The sequence below is a fragment of the Bufo gargarizans genome, chromosome 1 (assembly GCF_014858855.1).
Source record: "Bufo gargarizans isolate SCDJY-AF-19 chromosome 1, ASM1485885v1, whole genome shotgun sequence".
Taxonomy (NCBI): Eukaryota; Metazoa; Chordata; class Amphibia; order Anura; family Bufonidae; genus Bufo; species Bufo gargarizans.
Genome location: NC_058080.1, coordinates 495,901,451 through 495,926,046, shown reverse-complemented (window position 1 = coordinate 495,926,046; position 24,596 = coordinate 495,901,451). Strand labels below are relative to the sequence as shown.

The window sequence follows — 24,596 nt, the reverse complement described above, 5'->3', positions numbered from 1 at the left end:
CCGAAGCTGCGCCTCATTTATGACACATTATACGCATCTCAGGGGGGAATCAAACGGCCATTGTTCATTTCCAGTTATTGGCCCATTATGGTGTCTGGAAAGCAGAGTAATAAGACGCTGGGCTATGTATACGTTGTACCTTGCATGTACGTACTATGTCATGACGTGAAGCTTCCTATGTGCTATGTCACGGCAATGCTCAGGGAAGTGGATGCCTTCTCCTGTGTCCTGTACATGAAAGCTAAAGAATCTGATGATTTCCCCATCTTACTCTACCACTACAATGCACAAGGCCTGACTATTTATGAATATACACCACCAATGTGTCTAACGAGTGTATATTAGTACAGATTACCCATGTTAACACTGCCCCATCCCTGTGTTACTAAGCCACCAGGAAACCAGAAGAACCTGAGATTCAAACGGTGGTCTTAATAAACCCTTAAGCTGGCAGTGGTTCTGCTGGTTATGAAGAGGAGCCAGGCTCTTCATAGCGGATCCTCCGCCAGTTATAAATGTAAGACAGCTTCCTAGCTCTTACATTTAGACCTTTTTCTACGCCTGAAACAGGGGCCTATCATGCCCCCTTTTTAGACCTGGTGTGAGCGGGGAGAAGTCACAGATTGATGAGCAACTAGCTATTGCGCCACAATCTGCACCTGAAATACACCTAATATAGGCTTAATAAATGACCCCCTAAAAGTGTATTAAACACTTGCCTGTGAGATTTGATACCTGCAGGGCAGCTACAAAAAAAACACAACAACTGTTTACATGTCCAATAAGCCCTGGCCAGCTGAATGTAGTAATCTTGCTCCCATGTGGCCCTATTGCAGAGAAAAGAGCCATTTAATCATATATAAATTAGTCCCTGGGTGCAACGAGGGCGTTGTTGTTGCACCACTTGGCTGGAAGGGCCAGGAGTGTAGACTTATTCACGTCTGGCCCTGAAGTCTTGTGGTAACGTGATCTCCACTATGTTCAGCGCACGTGCAGTACAAGGGATGAAGCTCTTTGGACCTAATTTACATATGATTAAAAAGCTTTTTTTGTGCAAAAAAGCCACGTAGCGACATACGAGCAAGAACATTAGATTCAGCTGGCAAGGGCTCATCACACATGTAAAAAATGACAAGTGCTAGAATACAATGCATGAGCTAAAAAACTCAAAAACTCTGATGGCATTTAGGCATGATTCCGAAGGCTGTTCCCTTTGGAGTATACAAGAAACGAGAGTACATCACTCTGGGTGCATGTCCATAAGCGTCCCTATTTTATACACCCATACACTTGAATGAATGACAGAAAACAGATCTGAATAGTGCACATTGTGGACCAAAGGTCTGTGCGGAAAAACAGACACGGGAATAGAACCATTGACAGACTGCTGCAAAAGAAAATAAAAAATGTATATATTGTTAATATCCCACTCTAGAACCTCCATACTAATGGATGAAATATCTGGAACTCTAGATTTTCATAATTGCTTTATTACCACACAGATTATTAACACAAAAGCTCATAAAAAGGGCATTTGTAATCTACGGGTTAAAGAGCACAGAGAGGACTTCAGCAGACAACACAGGTTGCCCTTATCATACTCACATAGACAGACCGCTGCCAACAGACGGAGTCCCGACTCTGGTGCGAAACATGTTGGGAAGAGAGGTTGTAGTACATAGTTTGAAAAGGTCAATGCAATGACTGCCTGGTTTGTAGGATAGATGACCAAAACCGCAATCCAGAGCCGGAGGAAACTGCAGAGCAAAACACATTTGGTTTAACACACTGAAAAAAAAGAAAAAGAAAAAAAAGAATATTGGCTTGTTCTCAGTTTAAATGCCAACTCTTACCCCGCTAGTCCACCAAAGATGTCCTTAACATATGAATAGTCTCCTCCAGATTTGGGAATGGTGACTCCAAGCTCGGCGTAACATAGGGCACCCACTGCAGTGATTACTCCAGTGACAATCCACACGATGAGGGCCATACCCACGGACCCAGCATTTTCAAGTACTCCCTTTGGAGATACAAATATCCCAGAGCCGATAATATTTCCTACAAGACAGGATTTTATTGCATCAGTGAAGTGATGAAGTTACAGAAATGAAAAAAGGTTGTAAAGGAAATGATGATAAAGACAAACCACTAGAAGTCTATCGCATATATATGTTACCACTACACACTTATGGGGTCATTTATCAAACTGGTGTAAAGTAGAACAGGCTTAGTTGCCCATAGCAACCAATTAGATTACTCCTTTCATTTTCCAGGAGCTGTCAAAAATAAAAGGTGGAATCTGATTGGTTGCTATGGGCAACTAAGCCAGTTCTACTTTACACCAGTTTGATAAACGACCCCATTAGTACACATACTTCTACTTCACCTCTGGCCAAGTCACCATAGAAGATTCCTCAGGCAATCTTATAAAAGTTTGCTTTTTTTTTAGGTTTAGCATGAGACATGTAATTAAGGACTTGTACATTTTCAGCTTGATGTACCAATATTTCCGGTTAATTGCCTCCTAATACCAATATGAGATTTGCTGACTTACATTTTTCCCAAAGTATATAAAAAGGTTACATTGGCATTAAAGTACCTTGTCATGGAAAAGTTCAAGAAAAACTGGAAAAGGATTTCTCACTGCTTCCAGAGAGCACAGAATCCTATTAAGGTTCAGCATGCCATTAGATCTAAACCCAGACAGTCTTGTGACAAGAATTAACAGCCTACAGCTTGGGCTATCATAAGACTGACTTTACTTACCTGAGGATAATCCTAAAAGCTACATACCTACAGAAACCAAAGTAAAATATACTATAAAAAAAAGCATGGGAAAAGTTGTCAAAAATGTTGGAGGCCATAGTCTTTAGATAGCGGCCAGCCAAATGCTCATTCAGCTGAGTTTTATTTCTTATGACCCCCTCCCCCATATACATTAGACGCTTGGCGCGATCTTAACTCCCTAATATACCAGTTGTCTGCTTTCAGATCACTTAGCACAAGGGTTCATTTACACCGGCAGATCAATTGCCCAAACTAGTGTGAGAGAAGACATATTGGAAGTTGATCTGGGCTTGTGTTTACTTTCATTTTTAATTGCCAATTATCAGGAAGGGTTTGAGCAAACGACTGTTCTTGTGATTGTTTGTTTCAACCCATCCTCCTACAGTGACATTAATTGTGGAGATGTGCTGCTGATACATGATAAAAGATGCAAACACATGGGCATTCTCTGGTTTGTTTCCTGATCTCTGGGCAAGCTTACATGGGGCAATGAACGGGAACCAACGTTCATTCAGCTAATCATACACTTGCGTAAAATGTTTAAGAGGTCCTTCATTCGGCTAACAACTATTTTTCCTGACTCCTCCATGGCAAGAGAGGAGAAAGCTGCTGTCAAACACCTCTCATGGTGCCTTCTCTCCTTCCAGAATGGCAGGATCAGGCAGTAAAATTCAACTTGTCCAATCCTTCTTTCCCATTATATCATCTGTTGGGGAGAGTCAGGAGACCCCACCAAAATCGGCACTGCTGACTAACAATAATCTATCATGAGCAAATCTATACCCTTGGAGAGAAAAAAAAATAAGATTCTGCTGGCCATTACATACTAAAAAAATAATGCACCAAAAAGAAGAGTTTATTGGGGAAAACTGTACAAATGAAAGGAGGCTGTTATACCTCCCCTAGCCTGGACACAGGATGATATATGATTGGGCATGGAGGCACACAGGTTCTGTATGGTATCCTGCAGCACATGGTCTCCCAGATGTTGCAGCAGGGCCTGTAGAGCCTGTATATTCATAAGGTGCTGAAGTTGGCACCCCTGCTGTGTGTGGGTGAGCATTGTCCTGCTGATAAGCCAGTTGGAAGCCCTGCCACAAGAGGCAACACGTGGCATCAGGATGTCCTGCACATATCGCCAAGCTGTTAGTGACCCTTGTATCACTACTATGGGGGACTAATAGTAATGTAGGATGGCGTGGCGCTCTTGTAGTGATTGGATGGGTGCTGGGGTTGTGGGTTCCTAGCCCACAGAAATGTTGACATAGAAACTTCAGCACTCCAATGCATATGGTGATATTAAGGTGTTTATTTTGTATTTTTCTTATGCAAGGCAACTTAAAGGTGACAGTGTGACATTTCGGTCAAACACTTTTTCAAAAGGTCTATGTTGACTGATTAACGCAGCGTTAATCATGGTATGGATACACATGTCTACCAGCTCAATACATCCTCCATCCTTTTCTCTTACTCTCACTGGCAACCGAAACATCACACTGTCACCTTTAGGTTGCCTTGCATAAGAAAAATAGAAAATAAAGACACCTTGATATCACCATATCCACTGGAGTGCTGAAGCTACTATGGGGGACCGACTGTCATATGTGATGGCTCCCCAGATCATCCTACGAGTGTGTCGCTCCACAGCAAAGGCAGGATTGAAATACTCACCACTAGGCCTCCATACTCAAACAGAACCTGTATTTGTTGCTACATACAGTACAGATTCAGGTTTAGCAGTCCAGGTTTCTCGTTCATGGCACCAGTGGAAACTAAGGCTGGCAATTCCTCAAAACCATCATCCTGCTTTTCACAGTCCAATGGTGCACCCCCTTCTCAGTCTGTCAACTGGGCAAAATGTCTTCAAGTGCATTGTAAAGGTATGTCAAGCAGTCAACAATCTCTTCCCAAAAGGTACACTAGCCAAAAGCAGCATCTGAGAGCCTTTTCATAGGTGGTAAAACCCACTGTCTAATAAGACCACACCTGTAATCATCCACATATCTCCCTTAGACATAATCACATGCCGTTTTACGGTAAGCCAACATTTCAATTTGGTTGATATATATATATTTTTTTTCAATGAGTGTGTCAAGTAACTTACTACCATTATAACCACAGATCTCTTCATATGCCTAGGAATGAGTTGAAGAGTACAGCTACTATTTCCAAGAATGAGAAGAGCACGACACTGAGCAATATATTACATGGCATAGGAGGAACTGGAAGCTCCTGGCCCAATGCAACATCTGTGACAGGACACTCACCTGCCATTTTTTATACTAGTGTCTTCATATGTGGCAGATGGGCCTCTGGGCCCACTTAGGCTCGAAGGCCTGGGTGAGCCCGCTTCCTCTGCACCCCCTATGGCCCCTACATGGAAATAAATAGTGTTTTTGTTCTTGGAATAAAGACTACTTTAGTTAAATTCCCAGAAATAACCAGATAAGACAATACGCTTTGGGCAGAAGTAGTTGCTTCTGACTCCTCTTACTCTCTGAAATAGACAGATCAAGGCCCTAATGTTTCTGACATCAATGCGTAAAACAAGACACTACTTTTGTCTACATAAACATGTAGACCAGGGTGCTGCTCCTGTTACCAGAAACTAGAACAGGAAGACATTTTTCTTAAAGTGAGAAAAGAAAGAGAATTCTGTCTAAATGCAACAAAATAATTTCTAAGCCGACGAAAGGCTAAACGCTGATGTTCTCCTTACCGTTAGTAAAGCTGTACTCCACCATAAAAAGTATGCCAATTAATGCAACAGTATTAAAAATATAGCCACAAATCTGAAATACGCTACAAATGCTTAGAATTACCAAGCGTACACAGTCCCTTCCTATCTAGGAGTTAAGAACAGAGAGCCTCTATCAAGAAGTACTATGCTGAATCATATGGACAACCATGCATTTGGAATGCCAGGGTGTAATACTACATTCTAACCTGTAGTGGCCGCTGCTGGGGAAATGAGCAGCTGATAGTAACTTCTCTTGGCAAAATCAGGTGATCACCAGGTGGCTCTTATATTAAAGTCATTGGCTGTGATGGAACAATCCCTTAAGGCATCTTGTGTAGAAATTATACATGAACCACTGGATGTAACATTTGGTAATAATTCTACCATCAGGAATGAATGGCAATAATTAATTTTACAGAGGGCTGAAGGTACATTGCCTGTTCACCCTCCCCTCAGAGAATGAAATGCAATAACATGGCTATCAGCGGCAGAAATCAGAACTGATAACAGTTTAATAAAATTGCCTAGCCTGCAAGACGAAAGGTAACTCTTATATTGCTGAACCCAAATCACAGCAAAAGTAGACAGCAGCAGGAAAGTATGTCTGCAGAATAAAAAACATAAGTTGAAATGCAAGTTTTAGTGCTGTACCTCACATCCAGTCATCATAAAGTCTTATGACCGCTGCAGCCAATCACTGGCCCCAGTTGTCACATGTACAAGACCACGGCTCTTATTACGATTGTTTTGTCCCCCATTTGTTTTGTATACTGGTGGTCGACAAAAAGGAGATTCTTGGTACCACATGAAAGATGTGATCACTCGACAAGCTATGGGTGGCACCTTTACACAGGTCGATTATAGAACAATGACCATTTGTTCCTAATACTTGCCCTTCTAGACAACTATATCCTTTGGCAACATTCGGCTGATGCTCTGCCAGGCCGCACACCCATTACTTTGTGACTGATACAAATCAAAATTGGAGGTAACCACCATTGGAAATGTAGGGGGTCATTTATCAAACTGATGTAAAGTAGAACTATCTTAGTTGCCCATAGCAACCAATCAGATTCCACCTTTCATTTTCCAAAGGGGCTGTCCAAAATGAAAAGTGAAATCTGATTGGTCGCTATGGGCAACTAAGCCAGTTCTACTTTGCACAAGTTTGATAAATGACCCTCCAAATGTCCATAGCCACATAATCAGTAATTGGAGAAGACCTATCACTCCATAGTACAGTGGAATCTGTAGAAGGCAATTTTTACAGCAGGAAGAGCTGAGCAGAATGATATATATTTTTATGGAAAAAAGTAAAACTTGTTGCATTGATGCATTTAAAAGGGGACATGATAGGGGACAACGATTAGAACGTTCATGGTCCTATTGCTAGACCTTCACGGATCACATAAATGGGGACCTAGTCCCCGATGAGGGGCCAGATGGAGCAGCAGGTCAAGCATGTGCGCTGCAGCTTCATTTAATGCTATTTCAGGAACTGCCACAGAGATCAATGTGCATGGCGCTATACTCCTTTCAGGGGAGTCTGTGGGTAACAGGTTCCCATTCTTCCGATTGGTGGGGGTCCTAGCAGTAGGACTCACTGATCTAATAGTTATCCCCTATCCCAAATACCTCTGCTGTACATCTGACTGACAGCTATCTCTGTATACACACTAAGGCCTCATGCACACAACCGTTTGTGGTCCGCAAACCACAGATCCGCAACACACGAACACCTTCCATATGCAATCTGCATTTTTCTCACTCCCTTTACTAGAAATTACTATTCTTGTCCGCAATACAGAAAATAAGGCATGTTCTACAATTTGCGGAACAGACAAGGATGCAGACAGCACACGGATGACATCTGTGTGCTGTCCATTAGATTAGCAGATCCACAAAAATGAATGGGTCAGTGCGCGATCCCCAACACATTTTATTGGACTAGGATCCAAAATACTTTCGTGTGCAGAGGCCTTACAGAATGCTATCAGTTATAATAGCCAAAAGTGCTCAATACAAGTAGAGATATACGGTAAATGTGTAAATTACAGATTTTACTAAATCCCTCACCATAAAACTTGATATCAATCTGCTCAGCTACTCCTGCTCTAATATGCTGCCTGCAGACTGCACTGCATTTCACGGTGACAGGGCCTCTTTAAAAATATAGTTATTTTTCTTATACATACTAAGGCTACTTTCACACTTGCGGCAGAGTGATCCGGCAAGCAGTTCCGTCGCCAGAACTGCCTGCCGGATCCGGTAATCTGCATGCAAACAGACAGCATTTGTAGATGGATCAGGATCAGTCTTACAAATGCATTGCAAGAACGGATCCGTCTCTCCATATGTCATCCGGAGAAATGGATCAGTTATATATTTTTTTTCACATTGCGGTATTTAATGCCAGATCCGACACTAATACATTTCAATGTAAATTAATGCCGGATCCGGCAACTGATTTGGAATTTTGGACGGAGATGGTACCGCAGCATGCTGCGGTATTTCCTCTGTCCAAAACGCCGTTCAGTGACTGAACTGAAGACATCCTGAGCGGATTTCTCCCTATTCAGAATCCATGGGGATAAAACTGATCAGTTCTTTTCCGGTATTGAGCCCCTATGATTCAGTGCCGGAAAATAAAATACGCAAGTGTGAAAGTATCATAAACTAGATGAACATTTTACCTGCTGTGTCACCCTTATGTGCTTGTAAATTGTAAGCTCCTGTTTGTTACCATGTAATGTCTAATTTTCTCTGTACAAGTATCACCTAAATTGTAAAGAATATACTGCAGCTTTATAAATAGATTATTTTTATATTAGTCTTCTTGGGAGACATAGGGGGAGATTTATCATAAGGGAAATGTTTTTTCTGCCTTGATGTAATTTGCACCAAATTTATCAAATGGTAAAAAAAAAAAAAAAAAGTTATATTTTGTAACTATGCTACAAACTATGTTACTATGACTTTTTGAAGCTAGTATTCTGTAGTGCAGGGCTTCATGAATTCCCCCCAAAATCTGTGTGCTCACCTAGTCTAAAATATTCAACATTTTTCGGTTTAGGCTAGTATTACACTAGCGGCAAATAACTCCGGCAGGCTGTTCTGGTGAAACTCCGCCCCGCCCCCATTATAGTCAATAGGGCCAGAGCGGTAGTCCAGGGGCACGCGTGTACTAGCGGCAGCACAGAGTTCCTTGCCGCTAGTGTGAAAGTAGCCTTAAACTGACTGACCATTTTAGAGAAATATCAGACGAACATGCGGATTTCTTCTGGATCAGCAAACATAAGCCCAACAGCCTCCCCCAACATCAGGAAATAGTGAATTTTGGATTTCAACATTCCCAATATTTTATCCCTCTAGATGTCTGGTGGCAGCCTATCCCCTCTACCCTTTGTTAAACATGCATGCTCGGCTGAGAAAAGCCCACATATAGGGGTGTTGAGAAATATAATTATTGGCTCATTGTTTGGTCAAAAGGGGGTTGTCTATGATTTGATATTGATGGCCTGTCCTCAGGAGAGGCCATCAATAGCAGATCTGCAACAGTCCAACACCCGGCACCCCCACTGATCAGCACTGGAAGCAGGCGCCAGTACTACACAGTTCAGTCTACTGCGCTGTGGATAGAGCTAGTAGCTGCATCGTTGCTCCCATTCACTTCAATGGGAGCAGCACTGCACTTACCAGCAACATCCACTACGCCATGGATTGAGTTGTGCAGTTTGAGGATAGGCCATCAATATCAAAATCCTGGACAACCCCTTTTAAGGCTACATGGTCATATGACATGTCACCTGCAGTTATTTGTCACAGTAGTCTAACTGGGGCGCTCTAAGTGATGCTCCACTACCTGAGTACTAAAATTACCAGTGTCTATTTCTCATATTAGACACAGACGTGCAGCGATTAGGCCTATTCAGCACTGATACGGTTAAGAATTTACAACTGGTGACTTTGCCCTTAGCATTAAAATGTTGTACTTTAAATTTGCTTGATATTGCTTTTTGTTAACCTTTGTTCTTTTCTATCACTAAAGTATAATCCTACTTGAATCCTTAAAGAATGCGACACCTACATCTGCCAGGTGATCATGTACTCTCTATAATGGACTTCATACCTTGGAGTTATTAAGGCAGTTCACCAAAGTCCAAACACTGACTGAGGAAAATTTCTAGTTATAAGCAGAAAACAAATCCTAGCATTTGTAATGTGATTTCTAAATTAGCATACAATTCAACCAATGCAATAAAGGAACCCAAAAACTACATTAGATCTTGTCTACTTTGGGTGTAATCTAGTCTCTGCCTCTTCCCCTTGCTGTTGGGGTTCCTCAGGGTTCAGTCCTAGGTCTTCCCTCTCTACACAGCCCCTACTGGACAAACTATCAGCAGATAAGTCTTTCAGTACCATCTCTCTGCTGAGAACACCCATGACATCACCTCTGCACTACTACAAAACACCAGGGGTAGTCTGTCTATCATGTTCTCTACCTGAAACTGAATCTGTCAAATTATTCTACCGAAACCGGATTGATATTGCTTCTGTTTGTGGCACTACCATAACTCCTATTCAGCATGCCCTATGTCTTAGTGTTCTATTTGAGGCTGAAATTTCCTTCACTCTTGATATAGGATCGCTCACCCTCACATGCCATCTGCAACTTAAAAACATCTACAGAATCTGCCCTTATTTTATGGTGGAAACATCAAAAACTAGGTGTTTTTCAGTAACACAATATAAATCAGTCCTTGCTCCACTCCCCCCCCCCCCCCCCCCAGTGTATCCTAAATGCAGCTCATCATTTTATCCAACCGCTACTCCACTGCCTCCACCCTGTGCCAGTCTCTGTACTGGTTGCCCATGCAGAATATAATGTAAACTTCACTCAGCGGTCTCCATGGTGCTGCAGCACGCTATATCTCCTTCCAGATCTCTGTCTATCACCCTACCTATGCTCTGTTCTGCTAATGATCAATAGGCCCTTTACATGGGTCAACGATCGGGCAATTATTGGGAAGGAGCGTTCCTAAAATTCACATCCCCCACCGTTCCCTTGGTTGAACTTGATGGACTTATGTCTTTTTTCAATCCTAATAACTATGTAACTAGTTCCAGATACCTGCCCTGTTTAAAAGTGCAGCCAATCACCCGATGAATGAGCAAATGCTTGTTCACTGGATGAAAACATCATTAATGCGGACAACTCATTGTTTCTTGACTGCAAATTGTCCTGTGTAAACAGAGATCTGCTTCCCAGAAACAAAGAATCGATATGGGGCCAACCAACTGCAGAAGCGATCGCTCCTCACCTTACAGCAAATGTGATTGCAGCTCACAATCAGGCAATTATCAGGATCAAACTGTGTCTGCACAGTCAACTACTGTAAAGGGGCCTTAAAGGGCTGTCCCTTCTGGGACATTTATGGCATTAGGGGTGCACAGGGTATCACAGTATCGATACTTTGATGCCCGGTTCAGTTACATACCAAGATGCACTACTGTAAAGCTTAATAGAAGTTCCCATTAGAGAACATGGCACGTATTACCCAGCACATGCCATGTTCTCATCAGTGGCCGCATGCAGCAATGAAGCAAGGGGGGAGCGCAGCAGCAGAGAAGGCAGCAAGGGTAAGAGCAGGGCAAAGAGTGCTGGGAGGATGGAGCTGTCCTGTCTACAGTGCCTCCTCTCTTGCTCCTAGCTGCACTCTGAGATGGGAGCAGGGATGTTCGTATGGGGCTAAGGCCCAGGGACAAAGGACAACGATGTGGAATGCTTTCAGCACACGAGGGTGGTGGTGAGGCTCCGACCTGCAGCTGGTAATCGTTGCTAGGTAAGCCCTGTTTGGGACCGTTCACATTCTGGTGTGCTGCTGTAGGGGATGAATCTTCACTGTGGTATATGTATGGTTTCATTTATCTTCACCATTGTGCGAGTGTCATGGATCTTCACTATGGTGTGTATCATGGGTGTGTTTGTGTATGTCTTATGGATCTTCACTATGGTGGATGTGTTTGTCATGGAACTTACTATGGTGTGTGTCATGGGTCTTTACTACGGTTTGTGTGTGTCATGGATCTTTCACTATGGTGTGTGGGTGTGCATGGCCACATGTATGCCTAGTGGAGTCAGGGGGAAAGCACACAAGTTGAGAAGGCTCTGGGGTAGAGCAAAGGGATCAAGGGGGCTGCAGAGGTGAGAGCTGGGTAAGGGAGCAGGATCAAGGAGGCTGAGGGGGTTAGGGCAGGGGGAGACTGCAGGGTCAAGGAGGTTGTTGGGGTGAGACAGAAAGAGTCAGATTAAGGAGGCTGTGGTGGTGTTAGGGACTTATATTTTTGTTTTAGTTTATTTACTAGGTATCAAATTGGTATAAAGTATCGCAATATTCTTCTTGGTATCGAAACTGAACTCAATTCTGGTATCGTGAGAACTCTATATGGCATGTTGCTATTATATGCCTAAAAAGTTAGATAGATGCAGGTCCCACATGTGGTACTTATACCTATATTCAGAAAGGGACCCCAAGTGAAAGAAGAGCAGACTATGCATGCGCAGCATCTTCTCCATTCACTGCCATAGTACGTTTGATATTAGCCGAGTGAGCTTGCTTGACTAGTTTAAGAAGTACATGGCAGTGAATGGAAAGCAAGACAGACAAGCTACCTCTCCAATCACTACGTTAGAACCTCCAAAAACATCTGAGCAAGCTCTCGCTATTTTAACTCCTATAGTGAGGAATGTAGGGTGGCCGTACATGATTGTCTTTCTCTCTCATCACTTTGGGGTCCTGTTCTGGAAATAGGAGCAAGTCCCAGAGGTGGAACCTGCACCTATTTGAAATTTATGGGATATCCTAGTGATATGTCACCAGTGTTCCAGATAGTACATTTCCTTTAAAATGGACATGCTCTATAATCCTAATCTCTCATTCCATCTCCAAGACTTCTCTCTGGAATGTGCTACTCCAAACATCTCAGATTCCAGGTCTGAAGACCTCCATCCATGTTTGCAGCTCTTTCTAAACTGTATACTTGTATACTAGTGGTCCTGTAATGTGACTTGCATCTGTATTCCAAGGAACTAAGTGACTGCAAAAATCTAAACACATACAAGGCTGGATCTTTCCTTTGTGTGACATATCAGCACCCTATAATTACTGAGTGAGTGTTTTTTCTATGACATTGGAATATGCCCTTGGAAATCTCACCGGAGACATCTCACTATGTCAACTCTTCAATGTCAGCAGCCTTCATATTTTTTCCAGTGGCAGAGTATGACTATGGAATGATTGTTTAGGCCAGAAAATGGTAAATACATTCCAAATTCTCTGAGGGAGGTATAAGGGCATATTAGTTACGGTCACATCCTCTTAGAAACAGCTGTAACTTAAGATGGGTCATATATGAGAATAATGTTGGCTGAACCTAAAGATTTTGGTGGGACCAGACTACTAACTCTCCCGATCCTAGATGTCGAGGGAAAGAAAGGTTGGCAAGTTTTATTTCCACATGTCTGATCCTTTTGTCAGGGGGATCTGACATCAGCTTACTCCCCTCTCTCCATTCAGAATATCTGCATGCCAGACCAAGTCAGGCATACATGTGTATTAAGGGGGGGATGCTCGACACTCAACTGAATTGTATGGTCAACCTAAAGGGGTTGTCCAGCACACAATTTTTTAACCCCCCTCCTCATTGAGGGATGTGTCGGGTAAACCATACTTACCTGCTCCCCTCGACTGGTTCTAGTTCCTAGGATCTACCACTGTCTTCTTCAGATTTCCAGTTCCTCATTCAGTATGGACAGGGGTCAGATGCGCTGCTATTGCCAATGACTGGCTGCTTCGGTAATGTGTCCTTCAAGTCAAGCAGTGCAGCACTGGAAATTCGGAGAAGACATTGGTAGATCCTAGCATTGGGAAACAGGTAAGCACGGTCTACCCGACAGATCCCGCAGGGATCATTTAAAGGGTTTCTACCATCAGAATTTCTGTTATGTAGCTGACTGACATTAGCGATGTGCTAATGTCAGCACTACATAAAAGTGTTTTTTGTCCCTGCAGCCATTCTGATAAAATACACACTTTTACAATATGCTAATGAGCCTCTAGGTGCTATGTGGGCCTAGATTCAGCACCTACCTAACCATGTATCCCGCCCCGCTCCTCTTGATTGATGTCCAAGTTCCATGCATCTTTGAGGAAATCCCGTGCCTGCTCCGTCCACTTCTGTATACAGCACTGGCGCAGTGAGTGAAGGTTGCGCTCCTGGTGCCGGCTTCCTCACCGTGACGTAGTCGGTGCAGGCACATCGATGAAGCCGGCACCAGGAGCGCGGCCAAATACAGAAGTGAAGGGCGCAGGCGCGGGATTTCCTCAACGATGCATGGAACTTGGACATCAATCAAGAGGAGCGGGGCAGGCAGAACGGAGGACCTGGGCAGGACACATGGTTAGTTTTTCGAGCCTCTAGTTGCTGAATCTACGCCCACATAGCACCCAGAGGCTCATTAGCATATTGTAAAAGTGCATATTTTAGCAGAACGGCTGCAGGGAGAAATGTAAAAAACACGCTGTTATGTAGTGCTGACATTAGCACATCGCTGATGTCAGTCAGCTACATAACACAAATTCTGATGGCAGAAACCCTTTAAGGAATGAGGGACATTGACCTTCTCTAGATTAACATACTAGGTTTATAGGTTGGACTAGATGAACCAGTATAACTAAATAACTATGGTATTCTGTTAGGAGGAAATGCCTTTTAATAATGTCTAAGATTTTCATACCTGAACAATGAATGCACTGGTACTGGTGAAGGTAAGTGAATATAGCTGACAAATGACAGGCTTGTCTTGAATTGAGATTACATGCTGCAGCAATATCTACATGCAGATCATTACTGGAGCTGTCTCATAGGACACCATTCACACCATTTAGTCTCCGTCAGTGCCGTATAGAGAATTACATCTGCCGACGTCACGGGTCTCTAAAAATAGCCATCACATCACCCACTCATCTATTATTCAGAGTAAAAAGAGGAGAGTAGGGCCGAGTGATACTATGGGAGATATAGGGGATGGGAACAAGGGAATGCAAAGCAGGGGGAAGGACAAGATAATAGAAGTAGCTGTGGTGCCGAGATACTGCAGAACAAAGGTGAACGAGCGGGGGAGGAAAAGCAAACAAGGGTCTCCGCGCTGTAGTGAAGCCCTGTGTAGGATAAGACCTTTGTGTAATTCCATATAATACAATCATGATTTATTTCCTATTTATATAGCACATACAAAGCCACATCACACTGTAATCACGCGGTTGGCATGACTGTAGAAAGCAATGGCATATATTTATTATTTACTTGACAGTTATACAATTCCGTTATATATACGGTAAGTACAGTTTCAGAGAATTCTACCTTTATGAGCCAACCCGTTGGATTATTATGGCAAGTCAATAGTTAAACGGGGATGAAAATGGACTATAGAAATAATTCAACGCACAGGGTAAAGTGGTGTTTGGCTTTCTGTAACACATTAGTCCTTACACACTGCTGCCCCAGGACATGGCAGGCCGCTGGATCTGACGGAGAGAGGGGCAGACGTGTGTCACAGGATGGGTCAATGGAAAACACCACTGACAGACAAAGGGAAGAAAACTACAGGTGCGCGCTGCTGAATAAAGGTTGGCATCATGTTCTGTAACTACATATTCATGAGACTATCCGCTACTACAAGCCAATGACATCTGTCAGCATTTTACGCATTTATATAGCGCTGACATATTCCGGAGCACTTTACAGACATTATGATCATGCTGTACCCGATGGAACTCACAATCTAAGGTCCCCATCAGCGAGGGACATTTATTAGGCTAATTAGGCCACTACTGTGGTTGAAACAAATAAAACAAATAAAAACCACACATTATGGCGCACACCATGTTTGCCATCATTTGCAACTTTTTAGGCTTCTCAACACTAGGGTTGTTTCGATACCAAAATTTTGATTCAGTTTCGATATCATAAAAAAGTATTGCATTACCACGCAAAAAAAAAAAAAAAAAGCTATGTGCATTCCGCATTTTATGGAACATCACCTGCGGCACCTGAGGGGTTAATTGCCGCGGATCGCAGCACCCTGTCAGAGGCAGGGTGCCGGCAATGTGATTCTGCCGCTTGTATTTGTAATGTAATAAACGTCAGTTATCATTGGTGGCGCAGTGCGCCCTCCTCTTCGTTCCCATTGATGGCAGCGGCACAGGGGGTGAGAGCGACTGCTTCCTTCTCCCCGTGCTGCTGAGAGAACATGGCCGTGCTGAGAGCAGTGCGATCCATGTTCTCTGATACTGCGCTCTGCAGCAGCACAGCCTAGTATCGATAAAAGGCAAATCCCGGTATCGTATCGATACCGGGACAAAAGTATCGACTGGGTATCGAAAATCCGATTCCCGAAAACAACCCTACTTGACACTTGTCCAAAAGTGGTGAGAAAATGGGTGGGCTTAACGGAAGTGGGTTGAGTTTTGCGTTGCCTGCCGCATTTACTATAACATTCGCCAGAACGTGGCGGAAGTTATAGCTTCAGTTTCTGATGCACAGCAGGGCAGAGATGCACTTGATTTATTAAGAAGCTTCTGCCCAAGGGCGTAGCTATAGGGGGTGCAGAGGTAGCAGTCGCTACCGGGCCCAGGATTGTGCTGCATAAGAAGACACCAGTATTATAGAAAGTCCATGCTGGTTAAGTTACACGTCTGGTGCGAGGGAAGGAGTTAGGTCGTAAAATCGTAGAATTCGGCATGGGGGGGGGGGGGGGATGTGCAGTTTCTGCCTCAGGCAGCACAAGGGCAATGTGCTTCCCTGCCCCTGGCCACAAAGCACTGAGGGAAAGGGGCCCAAGCTGAACTCTTGCACCATGGCCCATGAGGCTTTAGCTATGCCCCCTGCTTCTTCATGCCAGTGTAGGGAGATCAAGACATCTCTGAATGGATGCACCAGTCTTGATATATCTCCACCAGTATGTCTTTGGGGTGTGGGAGGAAAACCCATTTACTCAGATTTGTACAAGAAGAAATCTCTCTAAAATGTGATCTATACATATTGTATAGGCTACTTTATAGTTTTAAGGCCATTGCATGTATAGAAGTACACTGACGTCAATGATGAAATGCCCTTTGCACATCACAGAAGTGCTTCACTCCACTTTGTGCAGCACATGACGGCTGCCGGCTCAGTCCTTAGTGAAGGCAACGTCAGCCTTTTCCTAAAATGCAGGTTATGCAGAACGTGACTTCCTTCCCCTCTCCTCTCCATCTGCACCCGCTGATAAAGAGACAGACCAGTAGGTCAGGGTTCGACAAAGACTCTGCAGATGACATTACAGTAATGGGTTATGCAGCATATGTACAGTAGATGTCTTGGGTAATCCACATTATAATCCCTCCCCATTTCTGTACCGATTTCCGATAAAGGAGCACAGGGGCCACAGGTTAAACCGTATCCATTGTATACACATTTTATCCATACAAAGTCAACAAAGCAGTGGGATAATGAAGAATACAAAAGCGTACATATCACTCTTCTCACTAATGCCGTCTCTAATCTCTGGGGTTGTCAGACAGTTAAAGAAAATTATTTTCTTGGCCTTTGAGATTACATAGCAACCACAGCAAACACGTAGAGACCTGATCCTTTCATCAGATGAGCAGTTACACTGCGCACATGTTGGCAGCCATATAGTCAGGCCATGGATCTGCCATTCTTGACATCTCTCCCCAAAACAAAATGTAGCGACTTTTTAAAAAAACAGGCATAGAGCTATGGTAAATGACCTCCAGTGTTCGATGGAGACCTAAAGTGATAAGTCCACTGAAATCCATAGGAGGCCCAAAAAACACATAAAAATCTGCACCACAAACTGCATAATAAAAAACTGCACAGAAATCATGTGGAATTTTGAAGCCAATTCCACACCAACATTTTCAGCGTGCTAATACGACCATGTGAACATACAGTAAGGGTGGCGGATTGGTCACTGAAATTTCTTAAAAAGGAAAAATCTGTTCCATCTGAATTGGGTTTCAGCAAGAAGGGCATGGATTTCTGCAAGCCCCATTCACATGAATCGGAGAGTCGGCTGTTTTCACACCTAAACTCTGGAATATTTCTGGGTTATCAGGTCTGGAGATTTACCGAAGTTGGCCTTTAACACATGTACGTAGCCATCACCCCAGAGATGTTCCTTGTCGGGTGCGTTCTCAGAGGTAATGTTCCAGGTCCTTAGAGAAGGGAATATTTCTGGAACATTTACTACTATTTTCACACATGCTCTCACTGGGACAAAACCCAGAGCACCAAGGCTCTGGAGAGAAAAGGTCTGGGTAAAGTCCGGGACAGATATTGCTGATGTGTGCATTAACAGATCCGATCCTCGGTCCATGTAAAATGGTCCTATCTACTACAACCTCTACCATGTGAATGACCCCAAGAGTGTATGACCTCTCCTAACAGTAAGAGCATTCTGCGTGACAAATTGCAGTCCCTACGCCCTCGCTGTGAGCATTAGTGCATTCAAGAAAACGTCATAGTACGGGACAACTAATAGGGTCACACTGTTGGAGGTGCAGGAGCTGTACACCTGCTTATGTCTCAAACAATAAGGTTCCATCAGCAATATACAGAGGAGCACATGCATGGTCATGTCAGTACTGAATGGGTGTGCTGACGGAACTGAGAACATAGACTTCAGCAATGAAGTCTACACAATCCATAGTGGAAAAAAAATATCACTCACCTACTATAATGCCACAGGCACTTACTAGCCCGATCTCCTTCTTAAGAGCCACCCCACCTCCAGAGGCAGATTCCTGGGCCTGCTCTTCAGGAATCTTCTCAGCACTAGTTCTCAGACGGGCACCTTCTGCCATCTTGTTTGGCAAATTGACAATTGTATATCAGAAAAGATTAGTTCTTCACCCGCAAGACCTGTGCAGAAGAAAAAGGGCACGAATCAGACCCAGTAAAACATCTCTAGAATGAACGTTTCAACCCCTGCTCTAGGCTTCAGAATGTATACCTAGAATTTAATGGAACAATCAAACTTTTGGTGGCCAAACTTAATAGATAAAAGTCAGCCAACCTGGTTGAATGACTTATAATGTAAATGGAGTCAAAACTATGCCTTGAAGGCAGATGTCAGTGAAAAGAAGTGTTGGGCATGTTGGACTTCTATATACGCAATGCTTTTGTTCTGGCAGAGGTGTCTGGCCTGTGAAAAAAAAAAAAAAAGATATTAAAGGGGTATTATAGCTTTTTGATATTGATGATCTATCCTCCAGATAGGATGTCAATATCAGATTGGTGGGGGTCTAATGGCTGACACCCCAACCATAGAGATATTTCAGCTGCCTAAAAATAAATGGTAGATGGAACCAAGAAGGCCCTGTCCATAGTGTATGGGTTGTGTCAATGTACTGTGCCCATTAAGTTGAAAGTTACACAACGGACAGGGCCTTCTTTATAGGTTCTGGTGTTGGCGGCTGCTTCAAAAAGCTGATCGGTGGGTTGCAGGGTGTAGGACCACCACCGATCTGACATTGAGGACCTATACGGAGAATAAGTCATCAATAAAGTGTATGGCCAGGAGTGCATCTAGCTTTTCTGCTGCCTGAGGTGAAAACTGAAATGACACCCCCACCCCCCAGGCTAAGTTCTCAACCTAACCCCTTCCCTCCAGCCTAACTGTTAAAGGCACGCTTGGAAAACATTACATACAGCGCTACAAAACATACTGCTTGATATAGCGATACCGTTAAATATGCAGAGATGAACTCTGTCACAATGAAAGCACTCAAAGCCCAAGGCCTTTCTGCTGCCCCTCACGTGTCCCTATCGGGTGCTGCCTGAGGCAATCACCTCACCTCACAGGCGGTGCACCCCGTGTTTGATCTATAAGTTCCTGAATGACTGGGACTCCGTGGGTCATACTTCTTGGTCTGTTGCTGCGTGCCACAAGCACTCTGTGCTACAAACCATCAGCTCTCTACTATTGTTTTCCAGCGCATTGACAATCTGATGGTGAACAGTGACAAACCTGACCTATGTGACATAACAGCAATCTAATGAGAACCAAATCCGCTGTTACGTAAATGTTTCCGTATCTACGTGGTTACACATCACCCAGGAATATGAAGAAAACATGCCTTCTCCCAATTTCACCATTTATCTCAAATATTCAGCCTATATCTTGGCTCTTAAAGGGAACCTGTCACCTGGATTTTGGGTATAGAGCTGAGGACATGGGTTGATAGATGGCCGCTAGCACATCCGCAATACCCAGTCCCCATAGCTCTGTGTGCTTTTATTGTGTATAAAAATGGATTTGATACATATGCAAATGAACCTGAGATGAGTCAGAGCTTGAAAATATGACTCTTCTCTGGTCACACAAGTAAGACATGACTCTTAAGTTAATTTGCATATGTATCAAATCGTTTTTTATACACAATAAAAGCACACAGAGCTATGGGGACTGGGTATTGCAGATGTGCTAGCGGCCATCTAACAACCCATGTCCTCAGCTCTATACCCAAAATCCCGGTGACAGGTTCCCTTTAAAACTTTACACTTGTATTATTGGAATCCCCTTATTAAATCGATGGCGTCAAATTCCGGCATGCAAACAGCCCCTTATAGTGCAAGTATAGTATGGATAGTCCAGAGGAGTAACCTGCAGGCCCTGGGACCTAATACAAGGTCTGTAACATATCCAGTTAAAATACTGTGATTTTCTAATGTGTCTATGGGTCCCATCTGCCTCCAGCACCAGATATATATATACATATGCCCCTCTCCCAATCATAATAAGGGGCCTCCCATATTAAAATCTGTTTGCAGGAATATAAGCCTAACAATATAAATTCCAATGCTTTCTACGTCCGAGAGGCCTCCTGACAATGTCCCCTCTCTACAGAGTCACAATGCAGCATGTCTAATTGTGCTTGTGCACCCATCAGCAAGCCGGGGCGCGGTATATTCAAATGCTATAAACAGGGTACATCTTATTTCCATGAGCTATTTGGTCTACCCAAAATAGGTGCAAATTACATTTTCCAATATACAAGAGTGATTCATTGATGATCACAAACCTTCCACCCATAGACAATACATATATTTAACTGTGATATATACCTTTATACCTCTGAGATCGATCAGCGGTAAAGTGAGCGGCACCAAATCTATAGGTAACCAGACATCTAAGGACAGAGTGCATCATGATCACCATGGACCCGGCTATTATTTCTAGTCATATTCCAATCATATAAAGTCATGGCTTATCACTAAGATACGGCAGTGGGATCCGATCTCTGAGGCCCCCATTAGGCTCCATTCACATGTCCGAGATGTGTTGCGGACATCCGCAACACACCAGCCCGGCACCCCCATAGAAATGCCTATTCTTGTCCGCAAGCTGCGGACAAGAATAGGACATGTTCTATCTTTTGCGGAGCTGTGGACCCAAAGATCGGGGCCGGGCTCCGCAATTGCGGATGCAGACAGCACACTGTGTGCTGTCCGCATCCATTCCGTCCCCATAGAGAATGAATGTGTCCGCACCCGTTCCGCAAAATTGCGGAACGGATGCGGACACATTGTGTGGACGTGTCAATGGAGCCTAATCCTGAGAATCAGCGCTGGGCCCCCCTTCTACGTTTTCCATGTACAGCAGCTGACCCTATTTACATGAATGGGGCCACTGTGCAGTGAAGGGGCTGCAGATCCCATTCTGAGAGCGGGGACCCCAAGTGATGTCATCAATTTATAAGATGGGAATCCCCCTCTAAAGGCTGGCACAAGGTATAAGTGAGCGCCACACATCGCATGCATTCATCCCCTGTGTGGCACAGGTCCTCACCTGCTCCTGGTCGCTGCCCTCAAGGTGTGCTCAGCATGTCGGTGGAGATGTCAGAGCCGGCTCATCCTAGCCCCGGAGTGCTCCGCCGGGTCTCCGTCATGTATGAGGCCGATAGAGCAGCAGCGGCGGCGCCCTCCTCCTCTCACCTGCACCCTCTGTCGCCCTTGCCGTCCTCAGCTCTGTGTCACCGGCTGCTGCTGTCACAGCCCTCTTATAGTCTCCGCAGGCCACGCCCCCTGGCTCGGTAATTAATCCGGATAAACACCCAGATGTTGGGGAAAACACCATGTCCTGCTTTCTCCTCCAGATGCGCGGTGAGCCCTGGCATTTCTCTAGTTGGCAGCTCCACTGTCTAAAGCTCTGTTTACAACGTTCCTGTTTGGAGTGCCCCAGAATAGCATGCCCTGTGATCAGTAGCTGTTATTGCCATCAGAAGCCCTGATATCCCATCGAGGGCATCTCTGCTGGCATATGAGGTAACCACCTGATGGCTCTTGTGGCAAAAAGGACAGATGGGGTCAGTCAACAGCAGCGACCACTTTTCTCAGTTACTGTTTATGGAGCAATTCAGATTTTAATGTTCTTTATTTAAATGGCCACCAGAAGCTTACAAATAGAGGGGCTGGCATCTTTCTTGGCTACTGTATAGGTGTCTCTGGAGATCCCGGGAAAAGGACATTTGACATGGATTGTGGGTGCACCATTGGAAACGGAGACAAGATGATGCCCTGCATTTGAAAACTTTTGCATGTAATTAAAAATGTAGTATAGCCTCTGAGTTTAATGAAATCTATCTGTCTAGCGCCACCTGCTGTTTGTCTCTTTCCTTATATTCCTGTCCACTATGCTCAGGAGGTCGCACATGCTCAGTGCCATCCTGGCAACATTAATGTGACTATGTGCTGGAATGATCGGATGGGTACATACAGTGCTGAGGATTGCTCCATGTGAATGGAGCTACAAAAGTGCCAGTCGAAATAGTATATTGTCAATCATTTCTTGCTTCGAGAAAAAAACTGCCAATGTAAAAGGGCCCTTCAAAGGGTTATCCCTGATGAACCACCCCCAATGCACGGGCCCATCATATAGGTTATACTTACCCCGCTTCCTGGCACACGCGTCACTCCTGATCCCCGCACGGCTGCTGCTACTGCTGTATCTTCCCGTTGCGCAGATCAAAACATCCGGCGACATGGGGAGCAGACTATAGAAGGCCGCGACAGGGACGGAACTCGCTAGCGTCACCAGTGGCCATGCGGGGATGAGAAACGACGAGTGAGGTCTGGGAGCGGGGCAAGTATAACGTATATGAGGTGCTCGGGCATTAGGGGGGATCATTATAGCGGTTGGATAACTCCTTTAACCACTTCAGCCCCCCTAGCTTAAACACCCTTAACCACTTCAGCCCCGCTAGCTGAAACCCCCTTCATGCCCAGAGCACTTTTTACACTTCGGCACTACACTACTTTCACGGTTTATCGCTCGGTCATGCAACTTACAACCCAAATGAATTTTACCTCCTTTTCTTCTCACTAATAGAGCTTTCATTTGGTGGTATTTCATTGCTGCTGACATTTTTACTTTTTTTGTTATTAATCGAAATTTAACGAAATTTTTGCTAAAAAATGAAATTTTTCACTTTCAGTTGTAAAATTTTGCCAAAAAAACGACATCCATATATAAATTTTTCGCTAAATTTATTGTTCTACATATCTTTGATTAAAAAAAAATGGTTTGGGTAAAAATTATAGCGTTTACAAACTATGGTACAAATATGTGAATTTCCGCTTTTTGAAGCAGCTCTGACTTTCTGAGCACCTGTCATGTTTCCTGAGGTTCTACAATGCCCAAACAGTAGAAAAAGCCCACAAATGACCCCATTTCGGAAAGTAGACACCCTAATTATTCGCTGATGGGCATAGTGAGTTCATAGAACTTTTTATTTTTTGTCACAAGTTAGCGGAAAATGATGAATGTGGTATCACCGTACTCGGGAGAAGTTGGGGAATGTGTTTTTGGGGTGTCATTTTACATATACCCATGCTGAGTGAGAGAAATTTTTCGGCAAAAGACAACTTTTCCCATTTTTTTTATACAAAGTTGGCATTTGACCAAGATATTTATCTCACCCAGCATGGGTATATGTAAAATGACACCCCAAAACACATTCCCCAACTTCTCCTGAGTACGGCGATACCACATGTGTGACACTTTTTTGCAGCCTAGGTGGGCAAAGGGGCCCAAATTCCAAAGAGCACCTTTCGGATTTCACCGGCCATTTTTTACAGATTTTGATTTCAAACTACTTTGCACGCATTTGGGCCCCTAAAATGCCAGGGCAGTATAACTACCCCACAAGTGACCCCATTTTGGAAAGAAGACACCCCAAGGTATTTCGTGATGGGCATAGTGAGTTCATGGAAGTTTTTATTTTTTGTCACAAGTTAGTGGAATATGAGACTTTGTAAGAAAAAAAAATCATCATTTTCCGCTAACTTGTGACAAAAAAAATAAATTCTAGGAACTCGCCATGCCCCTCACGGAATATCTTGGGATGTCTTCTTTCCAAAATGGGGTCACTTGTGGGGTAGTTATACTGCCCTGGCATTTTAGGGGCCCAGATGCGTGAGAAGTAGTTTGAAATCAAAATCGGTAAAAAATGCCCTGTGAAATCCGAAAAGTGCTCTTTGGAATGTGGGCCCATTTGCCCACCTAGGCTGCAAAAAAGTGTCACACATGTGGTATCGCCATACTCAGGAGAAGTTGGGGAATGTGTTTTGGGGTGTCATTTTACATATACCCATGCTGGGTGAGAGAAATATCTCGGCAAAAGACAACTTTTCCCATTTTTTTATACAAAGTTGGCATTTGACCAAGATATTTATCTCACCCAGCATGGGTATATGTAAAATGACACCCCAAAACACATTGCCCAACTTCTCCTGAGTACGGCGATACCACATGTGTGACACTTTTTTGCAGCCTAGATGCGCAAAGGTGCCCAAATTCCTTTTAGGAGGGCATTTTTAGACATTTGGATCCCATACTTCATCTCACGCTTTAGAGCCCCTAAAAAGCCAGGGCAGTATAAATACCCCATATGTGACCCCATTTTGGAAAGAAGACACCCCAAGGTATTCAATAAGGGGCATG

General features: G+C 43.9%; 1 protein-coding gene across 1 annotated transcript in view; it reads right to left on the bottom strand.

Moving 5' to 3' along the window:
* The window catches only part of SLC7A8 (solute carrier family 7 member 8), a 53,323-nt gene extending 31,687 nt beyond the window's left edge, over nt 1-21,636 (bottom strand). The window contains exons 1-4 of the mRNA XM_044274474.1: nt 21,444-21,636; nt 18,324-18,514; nt 1,854-2,058; nt 1,606-1,757 (exon numbers count right to left, since the gene is read on the bottom strand). Coding sequence (XP_044130409.1) covers nt 1,606-1,757; nt 1,854-2,058; nt 18,324-18,456 — 490 coding nt within the window. The 5' untranslated portion in view covers nt 18,457-18,514; nt 21,444-21,636. The remainder of the gene's footprint in view (nt 1-1,605; nt 1,758-1,853; nt 2,059-18,323; nt 18,515-21,443) is intronic.
* Nucleotides 21,637-24,596: the final 2,960 nt, after the last annotated feature.